Source organism: Dreissena polymorpha, chromosome 9, assembly GCF_020536995.1.
Source record: "Dreissena polymorpha isolate Duluth1 chromosome 9, UMN_Dpol_1.0, whole genome shotgun sequence".
Lineage (NCBI taxonomy): Eukaryota > Metazoa > Mollusca > Bivalvia > Myida > Dreissenidae > Dreissena > Dreissena polymorpha.
Genome location: NC_068363.1, coordinates 10,147,345 through 10,173,595, shown reverse-complemented (window position 1 = coordinate 10,173,595; position 26,251 = coordinate 10,147,345). Strand labels below are relative to the sequence as shown.

The window sequence follows — 26,251 nt, the reverse complement described above, 5'->3', positions numbered from 1 at the left end:
ATTAGGGGATGAAACAAGATCATAATTTTGGAGATTTGACTGTGAATTGTCTTGTTATCATGGAAACAATCAAAAACTGTCATTTATTGCAAATTTAGAGACTAGCTGTTCCTATAAAAATGCTTAGAAATGGTTTCTTATTTTTCCTAATAGCAACCGCCATTAATTTGATAGACTAATCCGTCTTTATTTCCTTGATGCTGGGCATAAATGGCAAATGTTTGATACCATTTTATTTTGTCCAGTCCTAAGCAATTTCCCGAGAATATCTCATATTTTCAGCCTCCCTATAATTAACATGATTGAATCAATTGCCCGTAAACTGCAAACTTTATTCCGCTAACAAAGGCTTGTGTCAGGTTTCAAGCCTGAGCAGTAAATACGATCAATTATAGAAATCAAATGCCAGTTATTAATAAAAGCAATTATGGTTCCAATTCCCAAAGACTGTTGTCAAAACTCTTGACAACTGACCACTGGTCAAGATGGTCAACAATATCCCCAAAAGCAATAACCACAGTCACTCTAGTACCAATCACTTTCAAACGAACAAAAGCCCTCGCGCACACGTCACAACAATGACCAGTGTCCGCTTGAGACGATGGGTCAGTGAGTATGACCATTACTCCTGACCATGTCACACTGCCCATTTCATTGTTCTGACCACTGGTCAATCAATGTGCAAGCCAATTATCTGCAGCTGATATGATTAGATAATTATATAGCAATCACAACACTGGAACCTATAATGGCACATACAGTCATCTCAAAGTTTGTAGTTGCTGTCAGAACATCAATAAATAATTAATTGACCCTGAAAAATCACAAAGCAAGGAATCATAAAACTCTTTTACCTTTTTACATAATAACTACTTGTTGAGATGACAACAAATGATCATGGTTACATGAAAAAGCCAAGGTTTCAATGTTAAAACCTAAAGTAAGATATGCAATGCTTGAAAAAGAAAACATTCAATAAAGCAACAAAATAGGAAGTACAATTTTGGATTCTTAATGATATAATGAATTAAGAGGATGGGAAACTTTAATGGATAAAATGAATGCTTGAGTATTTCCATTGAAGTCTTGACACTTTGTTGAAGCCTCGTTATCTTGCGACATTTCTTTGTAAGAAGAAGGAATCACATGCAACAAATCCACAAACAGCATGTGATCGACCTGTGACCACACTATGAAATCCAAGGACAGCATTGTGACCTTATCAAAATAATTTTTCATTTATATGATCTCTGACAGTTGGTGTGACAGTGGTGTGAAAAACCAGCACTCAGGTGTGTGGTAAGTCAACTGAGCTGACAAGCCTGTGCTGTGAATGACAAGAATTGTTACCTTAAAGTCAAAATATTCTGGACTCAACACTGACAGTTTCCTAACAGCTCACACAGAATTCATCACATGAAGGACATTGGCACCAAAGATGTTCAGAGAAGGCATCACATACAGGATACAGGCACCAAAGGCTGCTGTTTTTGTGAACAGCAAAATGATACATGTAGCAACTACTGAACTATCTGACACCACTTGGCACTTTCAGTGACATCTGCACCCACAGATTACTCACCTTGGTCACATACAAGTTAGGATGCAGGTTGATTGAATTCAACAGAATTTCATTTTGTAGCCCATATGTTACTGGTACCAGGCTTATACATTTTCATGAATTTTCAATTGCTAAGTGCAGCCATTCGCAGGGGAATAATGCCTGTCTCGGTAATTAACACCTAGTCTAAAGTGTTCCATACATTTAATGAGGATGTTGCATAAAACAAGGTATCTGTTGCATTAATAAATAATAATATGCCTGCAGTAACACATCTAGACTAACAGATGAAAGGAAATTATATGAGTTATTAATGGAAAAGTATTTAACATATCCCAAGCTGTGTCTGGATATTTTTACATACAAACGTATACAGTTTTGTTACATTTGCTTAATTAGTTCTATAGTTATTGAACAGAAATCCTTTTTCTATATACAGGCATAGAAACCTTGACAAAATGTAACCCTCACCAATTACATATGTAACCCTCACCCATTACATATGTAACCCTCACCCATTACATATGTAACCCTCACCCATTACATATGTAACCCTCACCCATTACATATGTAACCCTCACCCATTACATATGTAACCCTCACCTATTACATATGCAATCAAGAGTAAGGTCTTGATATTGAGGTTTTAACATAATAATAAATAATGGTGATTAACTGACTCTTTCAGTGCTGGAACCGAATTTTGAAGGCCTTTGCAAACAGTTTTAATCCAGATGAGACGCCACATATTGTGGCGTCTCATCAGGATCCAAACTGTTTGCTAATCTTATAGTATTCTTTGAAAAAAATCGAAGAAAATGCTAGAAATTCAGCAGACGACATTTTAGCAGACAACAAATTTCCCAGCATGCAAAGGGTTAAAACATGTAAAATCTTTATCTGAACAACAAAAAACAGTTCTGTGAGTGGTTTATTTTTTGTTGATTTATTGTTCATCTGTTTTTTGGTGAATGTGATCATAAAATAATCTTAACTGTTATTTTTGCAAAACCATTGTTATTAAATTTGCAAATGATCATTATAAAACACAAGGGCCTTATTCTTCAACATGCTATTAAACATTACAATTTATTTTGCAAAGAAATATTGCATTTTTTGTGAAAGTATGCGTCTGTGTGGCCTTGCAAGTACAAAATAATAACATAATTTCCTTCAATAGCATCACAATTTGCACATAACCTTCAAAATCATTACATCCACATTTTGACATCCATAGTTTACCATAACAGTCTTACTGTCTACATCAAAAGGTCAGGCCAACACAACTGAAGAGAAACATTATGTTCATGCATTTCAAGGAAAACAAGGCTATTAACATCTTGAGAAAAGGTCTAGTCAAATTGTGACAGATTAAAATGGTTTTGTTGATTCGAAATATAATATCACATAATAATTGATTGTTGTACTTAGCATTTTGCTGACAAAGAAGCAAATCATCTTCTTATTATACATCATCTAAGCCAATCAAAAACATAGAATGAATCATCTTCCCAGACAAAAATACTCCAGTTAAATATCCCAATAATTCACCTTTAACAAAAGCCATTGTTTCCCAGAAATCAGAGATAAACTTTTGTCAGTAATTTAGATCAACCCAATCACCAGTATTGAACCCCCCCAAAAAATTAACCCATTTACGCCTAGCGTCTAGAAAAAAGGCCTTGGCAAACAGCGTAGTCCCAGATGAGACGCCACATGATGCGGCGTCTCATCAGGGTCTGCGCTGTTTGCTTACAGGAATTTCTGTAAGAAATATTCTAAATATAGAAATCAATATATAGACATCCCTAATTTTGGAAATAAATTGATCCGATTTAAAAAGATGGGAGAGTCCACTAGGCATAAAAGGGTTAATTTCATCTCACTATTCCAGACTCATTTCAGGTATTTTATTTATAGAGATAAGACTTATTTTTAAACTTCATGTCTGTTGAATCAGATAACCTACAACATCTTTCATTCTGGAATGTCTCATTAATGAAAACTCTTCAGCAACACTCCATTATGGAGGTGGAAACAACTGTGCTTCCTGTTTGAATTTAATCCACCTGTGGAATTGCTACCGGAAATGATAAAAGCTATATAATCATATAATATCTCTGACATACATTATCATCAAAATCAACTGTTAATTATTCAACTGTAAGCAAAAAACAGCTGACTCCAATCAACACAATTTCTTCAGGTATTACCTTACGTTATGATGAATTGTGCTCATTTTATAACTTGCAGAAGTTTACCTGAAAGATAATTACTTTAATGAACGCCCATAATGCACAAACCTACTTCAAATGATGCTGCTCTAAATGAGAACAGATGATCTTTGTCAATATGCATCTTCTCAAAATGAAGTGTGGTTTACCGAATTCGAACCTGGCTGCAATTTTACTATGAAAAACCTATAAAATACTTGTGTGTAGAACATACTGAATTCTCAAAGAGATTCTTAATATTCTTGAAGGAGAATAAAGAACATTAAGTAAGAAAACAGCAAAAAAAAAATAAATTAGCTGACAATGCTGTTGCTATTTTCCAGTTGCAAAACCAATCAACATTTTCCTAAAACAGGTGAAATCATTCATGTTTGATTGACTTTGTCGGTCTGTTGGTCCTTCACTGAAGTTACTTTTCTTTGTTTATAAATATATAAGTTCTGTGAGAGCATAAAGTGAGATAATCAACAGGAATTGATAAAGAAGTAATAGAGACATTTAAAAAAATATAGTTTCATTGTAGATATCTAAAACTGTTGCTGCTCCTGCGGGTGCTACAACTACAAGATTTTCCAAAACTACAACATCTCGGGGCACCTCCTCCTCCTCCTCCTTATCATCATCAATCATCAATTAAATCAGCTGACATAGCAGCTCATTATAATCATCTGACCAATCCAGAAGAAACAACAGCATTTACATTACAGCAGCCAGGCATCAGCCACTATAATACCAGAGCAGTTGTGAGATTCCAGGCTCAATGAGCCATCCCAGCTCCAACAGTACCCAGATTTATCCTCCAGTCTAGAGCTTCCTGCTCATAAAAGATAAATAAATGGAGCATGAGCTCTTAAGAACTGTTTAAAACCAAGATGGATGTGTGTACATGTGGTGTATCTGGTTGCCTGAACAGATAACCATCAACAGACCTATCCCCATACTTGCTATGGGTCATGAGATTGGTACAGTAGGTAACCAAGGTCAAGGTTATGGTGTCAAGGTCACTAATAGTTCTTATAGCTTATGGGACTTCCTGGACAGATTACCAACCCCAGAACTATTCCCATACTCCTAACAGGTTATGGAATTGCAGCTTTGGGGTATCCTAAGGTCAATGCCATGCTTCAAGGTCATGACTTTTCAGCTTGTCCTGTATTAAATGTTAAATTTCACATAATGACATATATTGTATAAAAAACGACATTGTATAATAATTATTGTTTTACTACAGAAGCTATTTTGGGTAAAAAGAAAATTTGTCTTAGAAAAATTGCTTACTTCCAATGAACATTGTAAACAAACATTAATGCCAGTATATATGGAATATGTGTGATTTGCTGAGATTAGATCTAAGCTTCATCATGCAAAAATGAGCCATGTGCTGTGTGAAGTCAGAGCATTTCCTTTCTGGCATGCAGGACATACACTTTCCTCTAATTTAACCACAAAACCTCTGATGACTTTACGGTGGACATGGTAGCTGCTGACCAGGATGGGGAATGAGATGTTGATCTTACCAAATGCTTGAGATAAGAAGAGACAGGTGGTCACTTCAAAACCCTTTGACCTAATAAGCTGGACACTGGTCAGCCCGAAGTCAGCCAGGGTTATAATGAAGGTAATCAGCCAGTGGGGGCATGTTTAGACAGACAAGTGGTAAAATCAACAAGAATGGTATGTGTTTGATAAACACCTTGGGCCTGTAGAGGTGGCCCAGAACAGCTCCACAAGAATGGATCTAAGACCCAACATAAATACCAGGATGCATACTTATTATTATAGGTAAACACAAAGTGATGTCTGCCTTATTTGTCTAAGAGGCTGTTCTAAAATAAAACAGATGAAAGCAGAATAAACAAAGGATATTTATGGAGAGGAGAATTAGTTATACTCAAAATAAACTAAAAAGCTATCTAGATCATTTGTATTTTTGTATTTCTTAACGCAGAATTAACCCTGTACTTTCATGGAACAATAGTTAACATTTTATATAATATTTTTGAGACAGTACACTATGAATTATTTTTACTCTGATGCTCTTTCAACATATTCTTGATTTACTAAAAAAGTGCTTATTTTATGGTTGAAAGCACAATTGTTTTTCCATTAGTATAACCTTTTTTTCTACCGCTAAAACAAGCCTGCCATCCATAGAAAGGCAACATAAAACATAGTAATTTTATGAAGCCTATCAATTTTCATTACCAAACAATATCCTTTCTGTTTAGCCAATAAACAAATCTGTAAATCAAGCAATATACATCAACCATCAATAGTGTTATTTCTACCTTCAGGGGATTTCATAACAACAGTTCTATACAAGCAGTTTGCTGCTTCATTAACTCTTATGACATTCTATTAATTGTAAATGAACAGTTCAACTGCTAACATGAAGTTTACAAAGCACTAAACTGATCACAAGTACCCATGAAAATGTTGAAATTGTGTGTGTTTCTTAATGTGGATCAAGTAACTTCAAACCAGTAGAACAGAAAATATCTTGTTTTTGTTTATATTTTAAATCCCATTTGCCTCTGTTTAAGAAAATGCTTATGTAAACTTTGTAACTAGTAACATTATAGACGGTTTCATTAAACTTAAAATAAAAGACATTAACTAGAAAAAAGGAAATATCATTTGTATTCTTTTGAGAGATTTTCCACTAGATCACCTGGTGAATTCTAGCATTCTGTCATATCCAGCAAAACCACTGATAATTCAAGATAGCGAAACCTCCCATGACTAACTACAGATTATGGAAATGTTGAGCCAAAGTATTTGATAACACCTTTGCATGCTGCCATCAACAACTTCATATTCAATGACACTCTGTCATACATTAAAAGTTACTAAACCAGAAGATGTCACTGATTTTAACTAATAATGGGGAAGTTGAGGTAAACTTTCATGGAAATCCAAGGAGTGCCACACCAATGAGACATTTAATTTGATACAACATAATGTAATAGTGAAACCGCTTCGCTTAAATGTTCAGGGCCCTCGTTTGGCACTTTTTAGGGCTTCCCCCATGAAAAAAGTATACTTTTTTCCCCTATTTCAGCTAAAAATTCCCCCCTCGAAAAAAAAAAAAATTTTTTTTTTTTTACTTTTATACCTATGTGCTACTAACTTTTGATGTAATTTATATTTATGTTAATCACATTAAAATATAGCAATTTTAGGTGTTGAATGGTTGGTGAAAAGATCTTCTAAAATTCCCCTTTTCGCCCAAAACGACGCAAAATTCCCCCCTCTAAGGGCCCACCCCTATCCCCAAAAGTGTAGAGAGGGCCCTGATGTTGGATAAAAAAAAAAATTAAACATGCAATAAATACTTTCATCTGAATACTGCCATTTCAGAATCTTGTTAATCACATGAAATATTTTTTGCATTGATAATGTAATAATGAACTGTGAATACAACACTTGTAAAATATACATGGGATTCAAATTGCAAGAATAGACATAAAATTGTAACAAATTTGGAATCTTTTTCGGCGTAAGCTGAATAAGCCAGCTTTTCACCCTGACTTGACCTTTGTAAGTGTCCAATAATACTCAAATAAAATTTCCCGCGGCTAGGTACGAATGAATACACTTCATTTATTCCATTGGCTGATTTGAGTATAACACCAGAACATTGGAAACATATCCGCGTCTTTGTAACACTGTTTTACTGCATGAAACAATTTTATCTCTAATGAAAAGGCCCAATAGATAGAACAGTTTTACAATCAATTTTCGACATAAATACAGTTTGTGCGTTCACCTTTTATTTTCAGAGAATTACCAGCGCAAAAGCGTTTAACTAAAGGCTATGTTGTCATATTTAGTACTTACTTGCATTGCATTTCAACCCGCGAGGTTTCGGGTCAATACGCGGTCATTTTGTGAAAGTCAGAGTTTATATACAGTTCATCACCGGAGTTCGCAAAAGGGGTTGCGATCATTGTGTCTTACTGACAATAACGTAGTGACTGTAATGCATTGCATTCCAATTCGCAAGGTATCAAGGTCAGTTTGCGGTCAGTTGCAGAAATCTTTATATAAACGCCGTCTCGTAAACTTTGTGCACTTGAAGTCTGTTTTGATCAGAAAGATACTAAATAAAGATATTCGGCGATATTATTGTGGTATGTCAATCATCGATTTTTAATATGGTTTCAAAATTTGCATGATAAGGACCAATTTTGATAAAATTAATTAGAAATATTTATCCATTTAGACCAGTTTATTAAGCATGACCACAATAATTCGCTATACTATAATTATGCAATTAAATAAGATTCGAGTATTGCCGGCTGACCTATATGCACTCGTTTATTTTCATGTTTTATTGTGTTTTTCTATTCTGTAAATATAGATATCTGAGTAATAATATCACATAAAGCAAAATAAGCCACGAAATCTGGCGCAACACCCCGTAATTGATTTGCTTATGATGTAGCTAACAACTGCGCAGAAAAAGGCATCCGCTACTTTTTATCTCATAGAGATAACTTTTGATCGTTCATAAACATCGACCACAATCAACGCCGTATATCTTTTTTAAAGATATTTCTTGTTTACATTACCTATTGTGCAAGTTATGAATATTTAATACAACCCATAGGTTGATTATATGAGCAATTTATCGTTTGCCAAGGACCACAATCAGGTCACCATTGGCGAACAAAAACATTGGAGGACACTTGACAAATTCCCATTGAACTGTTCAGAAATATATTCAGCAAGGGTGAATGACCGTCAGAATAAATGGTCTGAGATTTTCTATGACAAAGCAAAACTTGTCATCAAAGAAACCCAAAGAGTGAACAATTAAAGATTTCTAGGATACAAAAAGATGACCATTGTAAGAAAGCAAACAGGATAAAGGATGCGAAAATGACAACAAATGAGTCATTTTTCTATGCATTAACAAGTGATTTTTTAACAAATGACTAAGGCCCTGCAGACCAACCAAGAGACCAACAAATGATTAACCCACCTTATGGTTTGAGCCATCCCAGCTGCGGCGGTTCCATTCCTGCTGAGTCTTGTCCAATGACTGGAAATCACTGGTGTGAGACCGCATATGATTGGCCACCAGTCCAGTCACCATCTTCAGCCGGTTTCCGGGGGCAATGCCCTGTTTCCCCCGCAACGAGCACAGCCACCATCCCTCAAGGCCGCTCGTCTCTTGCTCAAGGACTGTGAGAACATCGCCGCGTTTGAAATCTAGTTCATCTGGGGACTCTGCCACATTGTCATAGAGGGCTTTTGCTAGCAACCTTTGCTGCAAGAAGAAAATAAGGTGGGTCATAGTTTTTCAGTACAGCGATAGCAAAAGGGACCTCTTTCCCAAGGCATTCTTGTAAATGTGTTACTATTGGTATGGATAATATTACAAAGGAATTGAAATGTGTGCTCCTAAAGCACAATTGGTAAAAAGAACACCTGTTTACTGATGATACCAGTTATGAATGATTAAATACTATTGCTGTTTTTCCTTTCATACATTTCTTTTACATCTGAAACGCAAAATCTTAGCTTAAACTGATTCGAATTATTAAATGCACCTTAAATGATTGTCATTGTTTTAATCTTCATAATCATATGGAAAATTAGTAACCTAAGGCAAATTATGTGAATGAACAGTCATCTACATCTACAATGGAATGCGGAAAAAAGAATGATTCTTTATAACAACCCCGACTGATAATAAAGCAATCATGTGATAAAATGTGATCTTATTATCGCTTTTATAGTTTCTTTGTTGTTGCAAATTGTATGGGGAACACATTTTTCCTCTTAGAATGTATAGCAGTAGACCACTCAGAGTGGGTGATATTCCTTACTATACATTACACAGATATCAGGATGTGCATCCTCATCCAAATGATGCAGCAGAAAATAATTGACTTGACAGTGACAGAGTGAAATTTTTAAGACACATGACTCAGACCTTATGATATAGAGGAAAAAAAATCATTTTCTGAATATTTTGGAAATACTATTAATTAAACCTTACTCACTGAACTTAACTCAGACTTATATGATATAGAGGATAAAAAATCATTTTCTGAATATTTTGGGAATATGATTAATTAAACCTACCTCACTGAACTTAAATATATATCATCATTTATTGCATGATGTATCTAGATATCCATTAAACCCCAGAAGACACATATTTCATGGGCCAAAGTTGAGTGAAATCTTGAGAACCACTTCACCATAGACTATCAGCTATTTGACCCTGGCTAAGTACAAAAGCCAAGTTTGGACCAATCACCAATTAGAATTCTGCATATCTACCAAGTGCCTGCACTTAATGAATTTGAAACATTTCCTGAAATGGATTACTTGATTATTTCCCCATATTGAAGGTCCACATTTCAAACAAAAAGATAACATTGGTATTTTATGGATTGAAGAACGGAAATTCAATATCAGTATCCACAAAGAGTTTGTCTCTGTGAAACTGAATTAACTAGTTTGATCTGTTATTAAAAACAAAATCATTCACTTCGCAAAATGGAAGTGTTTACAAATGAATCTATATGGAATTGTATTAAGGGACAATACTAACCTGGGCTGTGATAGAAAATTTAATCTAAATCTAGTGATTCTGACATGGACAAAGTGGTCCCCATAGGATTTGAATTTTAAAGCTCTGGTCGGAAGGCAACAATGATAGAGACTACTATGGAATTCAGGAAAAAGTTTCCAACTCCTGAAAACCAGTCTGTTATGTCACTACATGGCTCAGCAGCATGCTAAATTCTAGTTTTCAACATTAAACAAAACCCAAGTGTGTCTGCTTTACAAGCCCCAATGTATTTTCGATTAAAACATTCAATTCTTTTTTATATTACCAATACATCGCTCTGCATTTGCATTCAGGCAAAAAAATGTTAAAGACAATCATTGATTAATCAATTACTGATAATCAATGTAAACACATCAGCTCCAATGTGACAATATACAGTCCTGCCCATCTTGGATATAGTCACATAGAAAAAATATCTCAGTTTACATTGTAACATGTATTGGTGACAATAGGAATGACAGATCGGCGGAGATCGAATACCAGACCGGGTAACTTCTATTGTCAATTCAGAATGTGCTGCTATATTTGCTCAACTGTCTGTAGAATTGAGAGGTAAACTCCCCCTTTCCTGAGCCAACATAACATGCATGTGGTAATATGTACACATTGTTATAATTATGTCCACATTGAAACATTCAAATATTGAAAGAAGATACCAGGAGCAAGTGTTCAACAGACAAATTATATTTACAAGCAGAGTTGTAAAAACTTTGTCATTTCATTTAAGTAAAATAAAACTGTGCAATATAAAGATCGTTGATATGCGAAATTATTCTTTCACGTTCTGCATATGACAGATTATTTTCAATTTGAATTTGAAATTATATAGATCATGCAATTTTTCCCTAAAATAAAATAGACATTGAACTTGGCTTTTTTTTAAACTGTTATGAATATTTTCTCATATTTATAAGATCTCCGTTGCTTTAGGATATGGTGTCTGCCAAGCAACAAGGAGGTCACAGGTATGATCTGCACGTTGGAATGATTTTTGGAAGCAAATGACCCAACCAATAACTTTCTTCCATTGATGCCCTCTAACAGATACCCATGCTTGCTGGAAGCCATACCACTGTCAGTCAGGCACCAAACCAGCCCTGACCAACACATCTAGCTGGGAGCCATACCACTGTCAGTCAGGCACCAAACCAGCCCTGACCAACACATCTCCCGAAAGAGACTGCAAATTGGCCAGAAAATCTGCGCATTCTTTACTAACATACAAGTATTAATATTTATACAAGGCATGTTTGAATATGAAACCATGAGGCAGATACAGAGGAAAAAGCAGGGTCTGCCCTATAGAAAATGGTCAGAATTTCAGGTTCAAATGACATATTATTGTTTATTTATGCATTTTGTTGAATAATAAGTGTTGCATGTATTATTTAACATGTTATATCATATTGACTCAAATTTTGTTTTGTTTTTTCATATTTTCACTCTGAGCAAGTTTGTTGCCAGCCTTTTTCAGTAACAAATGATTTCTGCACATTTAATTCAAAATCTCATTACCCTTTATCATAGCCTTTGATTACCACAAAAAGTGCATTCAAATCCATAACAGATGTATATTATCAAGAATTAAGTGAGATATATCTTGTATGAGGCATAACTTTTTAAAATTGATTTAAGAAATTAAAATAAAGGATCGCATCCAATAAATAGTAGACAATGTAATATAAATAATTGAAATTGCTTTGTAATGGATAGCATTATTTTTGTCACAGTCTGTTAAATGCTGAAGGGCAGTCGCAGACAATAACATTTCAACCAAAAAAGGGTTATTAATAACTATTTTCAGTTATAATTTCTGACCAAAATACTATTTTTCGTGGAAATGGTTTACAGATACCGGTAATTGATAAAAATGTTTTTAAATTTGTACAAGCTTGTAACAGTTGACAGCTTTTATTTTGTAATCAATGCTAGCAAACAATTGTTTCATGACACATCTGGCAATTAATAACTGTCAATCTAAGGTGGGAGAGGTAAAATGCATCCCTGTGAGGACAAAGAACGCAGCATGACGGTGACTTTACAACTTTAATATGAGGATACGTCACACTGACAGCTGAAACATCCCTCATAACTTAACGTGTAATAACATGAAGTGCGTCAAAACAACAATTCATTAACATAAGAATGTTGATAGTCAAGGTGTCAGTATTCAATGTGCGTATACACGCCACGTTGTTAATAAACCACCAACTGTACATGTGTTCAGGTTTTGGAATGGTTTATGCCGCAACTTAATAAAACATGATCATCTATTCAGTTTGAACATTATTATGTTTCTATATGGCTAAAGGAGCTTGCAAGCCAATTGCATTATCAAATCCAGCCAATGCAATTGGAAATTTATGTAACATTTGTTATTACTAACAAGATTAAAACCTGATATTTTGAAAATTATCACTACATTAATCAGTCAATTATAATACAAATATTTACACAAGCAGATCCAATTTAATTGAAATTACCCATGATTTATCTGACCATCTCAAGACAGTTGGTCCAGATATGGCCACAGATACCAAACTCAAAGCAAACACAATAATTGCTAACAGACCCACTAACTCGACAGCACAAACACTTTGTTTTTTCATGGAGGCCAATGTGTGATGATACCATCTGCAAAACTCTGCCTTTATATGGACCTGACAAATGATACGTGACTATCTAAGGACCCCACATTATGCTCTGCCATAATCCTACATGTAGGTCTTAGTTTCATAATGTCTATATAAAACAGGAAATAATGGGCAGCCAAACAAACATAGTACCAATGCCAGAGGCGTTTCATGTAAAACAAGCAAATTCGTTGAATTGATATCCCCCGCCAATATGCTTCTGGACACAAAAGTGTTATATTTGGCACGAAAAAAGCATTTTTTCAAGATACAAAGGGCCATAACTCTGTTATTATCAGATGATGTACAATGCCATTTGGCATGCATCATCCTATTATCGATATATATACTCATACCAAGTTTCAATGAAATCCGCCAAAGCACTTCCAAGATATGGCTCCGGACAGACGGAAAGACGGACGGACGGACAACGCCAAAACAATATCCATCCGCCTATGGCAGAGAAAAATAAAATAGGAACCAATTCAACAGGAGTCAACAGTTGTCTGCAGGAACCTAAGTCTAAATACCTTGCTTTTAAACTTTGAAATTCCATTTGCTTACACTTTTATGTGAAACCAACATAAGTTTTAATTTTGGAACTTGTGGGGCTAAAATTGTTGCATCTATAAACATGTTACTACTATAGCTGCCCACATGAAATGGAGCAACGGAAAAAACATTGTGAGAACATAGAAAAGTGGGCTAAAGTACATTGAAAATTATGTAAAAAAAGTTCTATGTATTAAAAAGCAATATTGGCACTATATCAAAATTATTATTGACCTAAAAACAATGGTAACAAGAGATGTGTTTGTCAGAAACACAATGCCCCCTTCTGCGCCGCTTTGAAGCCATATATTTGACCTTTGACTTTGAAGGATGACCTTGACCTTGACCTGTCATCACTCAAAATGTGCAGCTCCATGAGATACACATGCATGCCATACATCAAGTTGCTATCTGAAGCAGATAGAAGTTATGAGCATTTTTCGAAACCTAAATGCGAAAGTGTGACGGAAAGACAGACAGACGGACGGTCCGATCACTATATGCCCTCCTTCAGGTGCATAAAAATACAGAATCTTATTTAATGGCGTACTTAAAGTGCACAGGTTATTCTAGTTTGCCTAGAGCTGGGCTAAATTATAAGTTTATTTTGGTACATTAAAAAGCAATAGATTAATTCAACTTAATTACATATACGAAGTATAAATTATAGACAGAGCACATAATAAATTATGTAACTTCTTTTTTCTTAACACAAGCTCAATGTGTCTTCATAAACAAATTATTCACCATTCAAAATGTCGTTTGCTATTTTTACCATACAAAGCGACAGTTCACAACTAGTGTATCAAAGCAACATAATTGTTCAGAAATTAAAATGTTCAGGTACAATTAGGATATAAGTTGGCTTGTCAAACGCAATTTGATCTGGTCAATCTGGAACCTAATGGATCTAATTAGTAGGTCAGCTTTCACAACATGTGTGTACTGTGTACGTACTACAGCTAAACATCACATGAAAGAACAAGTTTACACTGATACTCCAACACCTGAGTAAGGCACTTATTTAAAATTAACCCTTTACCACTTAGATATGTTTTTTGACGCATTTGTAGAACCTTAGAGAGCCAAATTTAATGAAAGACCTTTCTTAATACTAGTTTCAAGTTTGAAAGGCTTCATCTCCAACTCTTTATTGATTATTTATTTATTTTTGCATATATTTTTAAATTTGTATCTGTACATTTTATATGAGAAAAACAGATAAGAAAAAAAAAGTTGTGTACAATGTTTTCTGAAATTTCTTACCAAATGCTGTACATCAACTTGCTAAATCCTTTAAGCAAACACACACAAAAAACAGAATGACACCTACCATCATTATCGGCTGTCTGTTAAATCCAGGCAATTACTGAACAATATACACAATTCTTAAACCAGTTTGACACCATACTTCCAACAAAAAAGAAGACATAACACTTGTTAAAATCCGCTATCAAAACACATTGAGGACGCAAATCTGTCTCATACACTTCAAACAAATTTAAAGGCCAAAGCCCTTACGAAAGTGTACAATCAAAACATAACCGAACAAGTCCAAACAAACATAAATACTTCACACAAATATTGTAAAAAATAACACGAATTTGAAGATGTGGTAATATATCTTTTTTACTCCATAGGCATAGGTGCTAACTGTTCATAGTGTAAACATGGTACTATGTCCACTTTATATCTCACAATGTCCGAACCAATACAACCAGTATAATGTATAATGTCTAATGTTATCAAGACCAATAAACCATCCACAGCTTTCCATACTGTTCTGACATCTGATGATATCACTACAACCCTCCGGCAATTTTATAACTGATGGTGAGGCAAACTGAATAAAATCACATGTCCTATTGTTGTTGTAATGGTCTATTGTATGAACACTAATTAATAATCAATATGCAAACTGCGTTTGAATAATCATTTAATAAATGTCAGCACCTTGTGCACAACTTTAAATTTGTCATATCCATACGGTCACACTCATTACATGTAGTTCAATAACACAATTACAATTTTGTCAGAAATTGGTATATCTTATTTGTAACATGTTTAATTCAATTTGCACTAAGGAGTTAACACTTCTTAAATTTCAATTGAAATTCACTGTCCAATATCAAAGTATTCCCCAATTTCAATTAAACAAGTCCTTGCAATCTGGCAATGTTGACAAGCAATGTCAATTACAAGTCCTATAGATTTGTGTCCTCAAGCAATTCACAGTTCAAACTTGACTTCAATGTAAATTGTTGAACATTATTCTCCACTATCTCTCAGCTGGCTAGGAGCTCAACAGTACATTCAGTGACACAGATTAGGTCGACAGCCCAATGTTTATATTTGTTAGCTCCATTCTGATTGGCTGGCTGCTAATAAACCAGACAGGTACACTGTACAGGTACTACAATTCAAACTTTTGGCTTGCAGATTTGATTACTGTAATACTATTGTGTTTTATGGTCAATTACTCAAACAATTTCATATGAAAAGCATTACTAATTAATTATTACAAAATCTAGCCACTGGAAACTTAAACTTGTTTAAGTGATTGGCCGATAATGTAAGAAAAATAGCTTTTTTTCGGAAGTGACTAATCTACAAAGATTAATCATATAATCTGCATAGTCAGTCTAGCACTCAAACATATGCTAATATTTACTTGCAGAATGATTGAAATCAAAAAGAAAATTTACGCCGTATCAACATGTGCATAAAGTCTTTGTAAAGCCTCTAAACATATCCAAAAGTCTCATTGGCATTTAGGCCATTTAAATGTCAAAGACAACAACTGCCAGAAGACATGGTTACTACAAGGATACAATGCAGGTCCGTGCCACAACCTGATTGTTTTGATTGTAGGACATAAGCCCCCCAGGACAAAACCCCCCCAATGAAAAAATGAACAATTGGACAATTGCCCCCCAGTAGAAATGACAGATAGGATATCAGCCCCCCAGTGCTTATTTTGCATCTGGACATTTGCCCCCCAGTGCTTATTTTAGAAGAGGACATTTGCCCCCCAGTGCTAATATCATATGTTGTTTCCATTAAACTAGTATATCTCTGTCTTTGGATTCATTATTATTTCATATCTCACAAATATATAATCATAGAAACTTGGATCATTATAATTTAAAATAAAAAAGGTCCAGAAACTCACTTGAATTTCCTAATCTTAGGTAAAACAAACATCTTAAAGAATTGTTCTTTAATTAATCAATCAAAAGGATTATCAGCTTGTTAAAGGTGTGACATGTGGCTTTGATCATATACTTGTTAATGAAAATTAATGGCTTCTTTATTTAATCAATCAAAAGGATTATCAATAATAATCATCATAACTTAGTACAAATAATGATAATTAAAGTGAACACATATAACAACATTTAAAGGCAATTATTTGTGTAGTTACATTGTTTGAGTGACAATTAACTAAAACTTAGTATATAACGAAACTATCACATTTCAAACGATACATTTCATCATGGAAATTATTAAGAGTAATAAAGGGTCTGAGAAATTACTGAAGGATGGGTATTCTTACACCAAAAAGAAGTCTCGTAAAGAATCAATACATTGGGAATGTTCCAAGCGCAGAAGCGCTTCATGTAAAGGAACCTTGACAACTAATCTTGATGTAAGTATAATATTAAAATGCTATTTGTTATCTTTGCTATCATAACTTTTAAAATAGCGATTTGCAAAATTAATTCCAGACAGTATTGCATAACTTCACAAATTTAATTATTTGAAGTAAAGGTAAATGTAGTATTTGTAAGCTTTACCAACATTCAAAATATCAATTAATTTACATAATTAATTCCAAACAGTTATACAAAACGTCACAAAATAATTTTATATATAATAAATTAAATGTTTCATTGCTATTACCATTAGTTACAATATTAAATAATTGTTTTTATATATTCAGGTTACTATGGTCACATCATCCACAACACACAGTAACAATGCTGACCACTTAGCCATAGAAGTTATGAAAGTCAGAGAAGAGATCAAATCCAGTGTCGCCTTATTTATCCCTTCCATTATTTAAGCCTTTCAGTGGTGGTAATTGGATAAATGGATTATCATCTCAAAGGTTTTGAGTAATCAGGTGGTGATAATTGGACATGATTATCTGCTCAATCGAGTAATGTCATTGAAAATTAGGCACTGGGGGGCAAATGTCCACTTCTAAAATAAGCACTGGGGGGCAAATGTCCAGATGCAAAATAAGCACTGGGGGGCTTATATCCTACCTGTCATTTCTACTGGGGGGCAATTGTCCAAATGTTCATTTTTTCATTGGGGGGGTTTTGTCCTGGGGGGCTTATGTCTGGATCCCCCACAACCTTTCTTGTCTGATAGAAACCTGTACCAGACCTGTTCCTGCAACTACATATGAAATTTATGCTCACTTTGGTGAATTGAAATGACATTAATGCTATCCAAGCCCAAGGGTTACATTACTTCCAGACTTTTAATTAATAGCATACATGTTAGTTATCAACCTAAACTCCCCTTCAAGAGTGTATGCACAGTACATCTTAGTGTGTTTAATTTATTAAAGAAAAATATTTACCACCTTTTCCTTATTTATAACCGGTTTAATTTGAAAAGGTAGGGAACCAATCAAGGCTCAATTCTATAATTAATGCAAAAAATAAACAAGAGCACCGCCTTGCGGGTGCAGACCGCTCATCTATTTTCTTTTTAAAGGTGAAGGGACTCATATTTATAATCACAAAGGAGGGAGGGGTGGAGTGAAGAGGGGTGTATAGTGTGGGGATTTGGACATTTATTACATTATCTTCCAAAAATGCGAAAAAAATGCAAAAAAAAAAAAAAATCGGGGAGGGAGGGGGGGAATGGTGGGGGGGGGGGGGGGGGGGGATTCTATGGTGTGATGGTTGGACGGTATTTCAAACATAAAATAATAAAAATAAATATTTGTGTTTTTTAACCGTTTCAAAAAAAAATAATTTGGGGGGGGGGGGGGGGGTGAGGTGTGTGTGGGGGGTATAGTGTGAGGGTGTGTTGGTAATTTGTGAGGTGATCTTAAAAAAAAAAAAGAAAAAAAAAATTGGGGGGGGGGGGTGAGGTGGGGGGGGAGGGGGGGCACGGGGGATGGTTTGGGTGGAGTCTATTGTGGTATGTCAGGTAAGAGTAGTTTTGTCAAAGTATTAATCAAATCTAATCATAAATAAAGAAGTTATGGCAATTTTAGCAAAATTTAATAATTTTACCTTGAGAGTCAAGGTCATTCAAAGGTCAAGGTAAAATTCAACTTGCCAGGTACAGTAACCTGATGATAGCATGAAAGTATTTGAAGTTTGAAAGCAATAGCCTTGATACTTAAGAAGTAAAGTGGATCGAAACACAAAATTTAACCATATATTCAAAGTTACTAAGTCAAAAAAGGGCCATAATTCCATAAAAATGACATCCAGAGTTATGCAACTTGTCCTTTTACTGTACCCTTATGATAGTTTGCGAGTGTTCCAAGTATGAAAGCAATATCTATGATAATTTAGGGGTAAAGTGGACCAAAACACATAACTTAACCAAATTTTCAATTTTCTAAGTATAAAGGGCCCATAATTCCGTCCAAATGCCAGTCAGAGTTACATAACTTTGCCTGCACAGTCCCCTTATGATAGTTTATAAGTGTTGCAAGTATGAAAGCAATAGCTTTGATACTGTAGGAATAAAGTGGACCTAAACACAAAACTTAACCAAATTTTCAATTTTCTAAGTATAAAAAGGGCACATAATTCTGTCAAAATGCCAGTCAGAGTTACATTACTTTATCTGCACAGTCCCCTTATGATAATAAGTAAGTGTTGCAAGTATGAAAGCAATAGCTTTGATACTTAAGGAATAAAATGGACCTAAACACAAAACTTTACAAAAATTTTCAATTTTCTAAGTATAAAAAGGGCACATAATTCTGTCAAAATGCACGCCAGAGTTATCTTACTTTGCCTGCCCAGTCCCCTCATGATGGTAAGTAAGTGTACCAAGTTTGAATGCAATAGCATTGATACTTTCTGAAAAAAGTGGACCTAAACGCAAAACTTAACCAAAATGTTAAATTTTCTAAGTATAAAAAGGGCACATAATTCAGTCAAAATGCATGCCAGAGTTATCTAACTTTGCCTGCCCAGTCCCCTCATGATAGTAAGTAAGTGTACCAAGTTTGAATGCAATAGCATTGATACTTTCTGAGAAAAGTGGACCTAAACGCAAAACTTAACCGGACGCCGACGCCGACGCCAAGGTGATGACAATAGCTCATATTTTTTTTCAAAAAATAGATGAGCTAATAAAACGATATCCAATTTTTTTCAAACAAATTTTGTAGTATCTTAAGTTTGAAGAATTGTGGAAAACTTTTTTATTATATTACCAATTAGAATGATACATTTCATGTCTCATTTGATCAGGTATTAAGCACTTCAAATTCCTCACTTGGATTCTCAACTGCATAAAGTCAGAAATATTTCAACTGAACAACACACTTTTTACTCAGCACCAAACATAATTTGCAGCACATGTATCAAGCTGTGAAAGCAATTATTACAACCCAACATATTCAACTGGTTTTGCAGATTTTTCAGATCTATAAATAATTCTCATATCACGCTTATGTAAACATAAAAGACATACATACACTTACAAACTGTTTCAAATTTCAGACAAAAAATCAAATTAAACTGATTTATCATTGCCACCAGACAGTTTAATTTGTTGTATTAAAAGGGGCCTTTTCATGTTTTGGTAACTTGTTTCAGATTCGCAATTTTCGCTATAGTTATTATATTTGTGCGGAAACAGTAATACTGAACATTTACCATGCTCTAAAAGATCCATTATATGCATCTTTTGATGATTTAAAAACCTGAAAATTATAAAGCCTTGCAACACGAAACGATTGAATAATTTGGAGAGTTGTTGTTGTCGTTATATTTTGTGACACTACAAGAATTGCTTATTATAGAGTATAAAATACAGCATTCAGTATGAGCACGGATGGACGAGTGGTCTAAGCATTAGACTTTTACTCCAGGGGTCAGTGGTTTAAGCCCAGTTGAGGGCTACTTTTTTCTTTTTTTAATTGTATTCTTTTCATTTTTTACTAGAACTGGTAAGTTCCAATGTTTACATTTATCAATATAAAGCATTTAATGACAAACTTCAATATCTGCCAAAATCTGTGAAAAGGTCCCTTTAAGAAACACAGACTTTCTAACTTTTTGTGCAGCATAATTCAAAGAATGTCTTGTAAGATTTGCAGGAATGCCAGGTTGTGCACCAAAAGGATTCATGTTATTGCAATACTTGGCAGGTTATATTATGAAATGCTTTTAATAGTTTACAGTACAAAAACAGAAAACCCAAATATTCCAAGTGCTTTTGAATATAATGATTGCAAACACATACAACCAAAGCATCAAAATGTGAACTTCTTCATGCATTTACTATCGTGCAAGACAGTAAATAAATGTCTGCAAATTGTTCAATGGTACACTGCTTAAAGTGCTTTTGATAAATGTTCATCTAATTAAATATATTTCACTTATCAATGGAAGATTTACAGGATATGCATATTTAACACTTTGCGTCCAAGGTCTCATAAATACATGTAGTACTCCTGCTTCTAAACTGCAAACAGATAAAAATATTTCATCTGAAAAACAGAATGCCTTTTTTCCCTCATGAAACATAACTTTCAATGCATATTATCACGCTGGGAAAACAATTGCTATAACCCAATGAATTCTACCTATTTTGCAGATTTTTCAGATTTGTACAAATTCTCTAATCATATTTATGAAAACATGTAAACAAGACATTTGTACACTAACCCACTACTAGAAAAGTCAGCCAAGAAATTTGCATAAAACCAATTTATCATTGCCAGCTTAAAGATTCAAAACTTTAATTAGGCGGGACAGACATTGCATTTATTTTCGTTGCAAGATGTACAGTATGTCTTGTCAGATTTTGAATGAATGCCAGCTTTTGCACTGAAACATTCAAAAGGTTTCATCTTATTGCAAGACTTTGCACAAATATGATCATCCTGAAGTTCAAGAAACAAAACCCAAATAGTCTGCACAGGCTAATCAGGGACAATGCTTTTCCCTGTAATGATATTTTGTTTGAGAAAAGTCTCTTCCTAGCAAATATCCAGTTAAGGCGAAAAGTGTTGTCCCTGATAAGCCCGTGCAGACTGCACAGGCTAATCTGGGAAAACACTTTAAGCACATGCATTTCACAGAGCATGGCCCATATGTATTTGGACACATTTGTGGTCCCTTAGGAAGTTAAATTTAATTTAACATCTTTCTTACTTTATTTTAAGTTTTTACGACTTCATTTACGACCCTTAGATACTGATTAGCAGCAAACAGCACACAACCTAAACAGACTGCAAGTTACTTGCAGGCTGTTCTTGTTTTATGCTGGTTGCACATAGCCATTTGTACTTTTCTTCTGAGTGGGAACTGATTAAAGCGGGTATATACGATTTTGTCAAATATTTATGAATTTATATAAACTGTGTAAAAAACTTATTATATATATATTTCAATATAAATTAAAATAAAAGTTAAGAAGAACATGTGTCGAAAAATGCGAAATAAGCCAGATATTTAATTCTGAAATTGAAAACGGCTGTACAGCCGAATTCGCCAGCATGTATACCATACATGTACGATGTGCATCTAAACTTAGTTTAACGGTTTATTTGAATTCCTGCAACGATATCTTTTCATACGACACACGAACACTATCTCCGATCCTACTGCAAAGACGAATGCTTCGGTTATTGTAGGAAAATATGTACGCCACTATCGGCTCGGGGCGCTAATTTGCCTTTGCTGCATTTTATAAAATTCGGCTTTAATGTATAATTTTTCTTGCCTATTTTGTGTTATTGTAACATATTTTATCAATATATTACAATTTAACACATATAAAAAATCGTATATACCCGCTTTAAACACTCATAAAACTAGAGCATCATAAGGACACGAGGTCCCTTGAGTCTTCATGCAACTATCATGAAAGATGATTACTAAAAATCTTTAAGTTGTTACCAATTATCAACTGTTTTAAGTCCAATTAAAGCTGAAAATTGAATAAAGAATAAACAGAGACATTTTGGGCTCTATTATGCATGGTTCATGTTAATAGTAAAGAACGTTAACCCATTTATGCCTAGTGGACTCTCCCACCCATCTAAATTGGATCAATTTATTTCCAAAATTAGGGATGTCTAGTGTATTAATTTCCATATTTACAATATTTCTTACAGAATTTCTTTAAGCAAACAGCGCAGACCCAGACGAGACACTGCATCAGGTCAGAAAAAGGACCTGATTTGATCATTTCTGTAAAATAAAACAAGTGTTCCGCGGTCGGAGACATATGCCCCCCCAAGACCTGAAAATCAATAGGGGTCATCTGCCAGTCATAATCAATGTACCTATGAAGTTTCATGATCCTAGGCCCAAGCGTTCTTGAGTTATCATCCGGAAAACATTTGGTGGACGGACCGACCGACAGACAGACAGACATGTGCAAAACAATATACCCACTCTTCTTTGAAGGGGGGGGGGGGGGGGGGGGGCATAAATATAATATAAATTGTTCAGCACAAAACATAAAACATAACAGGGTAGTATGTACATTGATTTATTCATTATAACTAAGGTATGAGCCAATAAGAAGCAAAGAATGGCAAAAACAGAACCTCCCAGCAGTTTAATTGTGCACTATCAGTAATCTTTCATTGCTTCCTTTAATTTTGGAACTCAAACATCGTAATTATCTTCTGAATTTTTTTATACGTCAAAAACATAGATGTTTTGGATTTTGAATGTCTGTCTAAGATGGATTTTAACTGAGATTTTTTTCTCATTAATTATTTGATGCTGGATACTTTGACTGTCAATATAATTGCTTTAATTTTCATTTTTTATCAAATGCAAACTTACAACAGTGGTTATAATGTTCATGTATAACAGTTACAGTTAGAGAACAAAATGTTCAAACGTAATTAATTAAATAAGCAGTTAAAATTAACTTTAAGACATATCACCAACATATATTCTAGAACTTAACACATTTAAGTACAATCTTCACAATGTATGTTATTATCATAAAAAAATGCTTGTTTCTTTTACAGAAATATATTATAATTCCATTTTTGACACAAAAAAGAGGCTCAATAATAGTATGTACCAGGTATAAAAAACACAAAAAAAGAACGATCAGCTTAAAAAATACCAACAATTTTATAAAAAAGAAAGTGAAAATCAAGCTGTGACTTTTCAGCTCCAAAGAATGGTATTGAATAAAGAAATATACTGCTGATAAAACAGTATCGCATTAATTATTCTGTGTTCTTAAGAACCTTTTAGACCATTTAGACATATTTCACAAATGAACAAATCTATTCAGTATTTTCAATCAACTGTTTTTGGCCATTAATAAATTAGACGCCCCTTGGGTTTGCCTGCCCAGTATGTCAAAATAAGTGAAGTAAACCTATAATATATGGCATTAATTTGCAATATGATATCCTACATTAAGTGAGTGTTGCATATGAAACAAAAACACACTTCATTCCTCAATTAAGTGTTTGTTACATGTTATTAATGTTATGAAACAGTATTTTGAACAAGAATTTATTAATTTCTGTGTATTGGGTCAGGAAAGAATCCACATAGTACTAGAATTTTCCAGAGAGTTTGTATTGTACCCCTATAATATGGCCTTGTCCCTTCTTATATAAAATGGCACCAAAGACAATGCTGTCCATGTTTATTGGTTTTAAACGGATGTCAACCTGAGCTGTATTTCATTGCATTTTTACCTCATGTTTACCAAACAATATTTAAAAGTGCCAGTCAACCCTTTTTGTAAGTTATCATCAGGAAATGATCCAAACCAATAAATGGACAGACAAATTAGTCATAGCACTTTTCTGTATCACAGTATATCAACCTCCCCCTTTTAACCCTTTCAGCACTGGAACCGAATGTTAAAGGCCTTTGCAAACAGTTTGGATCCAGATGAGACGCCACAGAACTTGGCGTCGCATCAGGATTCAAACTGTTTGCTAGATGCCACAGAAAGTGGCATCTCATCAGGATCAAAACTGTTTGCTATTCTGATAGTATTCTTTGAAAAAAAATCAAACAAAATGCTAATTTTAGAAATTCAGCAGACAACATTTTAAAAGAAGACAAATTTCCCAGCATGCAAAGGGTTAAATGCAGTATAACAGTATATGAAGTATTGCAAATATAGAATTTAAATGTTTACAACAGATGAATCATTATGTTGGTAATGATTTAATACATATTTACAATAAGTCAACCACTCTTCTTAAGTTACAAATTGTGTATCAATTGAGCAATTGTGCAATTTTTTGGCACTTAATAACCGAGTACAATATCTGCGTGAAACCATAATTGGTTTATTCCATAGACCAAGTACATTATTAAGGATGGACATGCAAAGTTATGTTAAAAATTTCTTCAAACACAGAACACGTTATGTGCAATTATTTAACAGTTAACACTGTACGATTACGCATTTGCACTTAAAAGGAGTCAAACAAAGACAATTCATATTTTAAGAAGAGCTCCGCAGTTGGAGACATACGCCCCCCCCCCTAAGCACCTTGACATCCAAATTCACTCAATCCTTTGATGACATATCGAAATGATTTCAATCAACCAACAACAAGGCAATTTCATTATACAGCCATAAAACATGTGTCTACCAACCAACCAAACAACGGACAGGGCGATTTCAGTATATACTCATACTTTGTTAGTGGAGGAATAATAAATATATTGAGACTCCCTTTATTTCAAATAAATACTTGCTATAAATACATTACATAATTATAATGTACATTGAGCCTCCCAAAGTTTAAAAAGCATAATTGTACAGTAGGTTACATATATGTACACACAAACACGAATAACAACATTTTAACCAATATATGTATCTGCTCATCCTACAACTATGTGGGGAATGTATATAGTGATGCAGTGGTTTACATTAATGTATAAATGTTATCTCTTCTCCTCTCATCCAGTTGTGTTTTATGGCGATATGCCTTTTAAGGATGAGCACATTTAAATGTCATTGTAACCACACTGAAGACATCTCAACAGGTTTTCTAAATATAATTAGATATTCTATTGCTGAGGTATTTCATCCTTTTTTGAAAATTTGCATTGCATCTTTTTTAAATGCACAATACTACCAATAAAAAAAACAACTATAGAAACACATCACATCAGAAATTATCGGTCGAATTGATACATAAGAAAATAGTGGAAAATGAGGTACACTTTTTTGTATTGTCATTATGTAACATTATAATAAAATGAGGTGTTTTTTATTCACAATTCTACATTTGATGTTCAGTTCTTTATATCTCATAAAAAGCATTTTTCATATCTTCAGAGCAACACAAATACTTGATTTAGTGGATAATAACCTTCTTCCTAATGAGTCAGTTAAAAGCATTATTGCTCACTTCAAACTGTTAAACTTGCTTGTGCACTTGATAACAATTACTTTAAATATGTTCATTAACCCTATGGTAGTAGATTGAATCTAGAATGTCACCAATGTA

At 34.1% G+C, this 26,251-nt stretch overlaps 1 protein-coding gene across 5 annotated transcripts in view; it reads right to left on the bottom strand.

Moving 5' to 3' along the window:
- Window positions 1-26,251, bottom strand: part of LOC127846556 (breast cancer anti-estrogen resistance protein 1-like) — an 80,587-nt gene that overhangs the window by 20,844 nt on the left and 33,492 nt on the right. For 4 of the 5 annotated variants that reach the window (XM_052377925.1, XM_052377923.1, XM_052377922.1 and 1 more), the window contains one exon: window positions 8,783-9,070. In XM_052377925.1, coding sequence (XP_052233885.1) covers window positions 8,783-9,070 — 288 coding nt within the window. Of the gene's footprint in view, window positions 1-8,782; window positions 9,071-14,905; window positions 15,910-26,251 lie in introns of those variants that run through there. The other variant, XM_052377924.1, reaches the window with a different exon arrangement.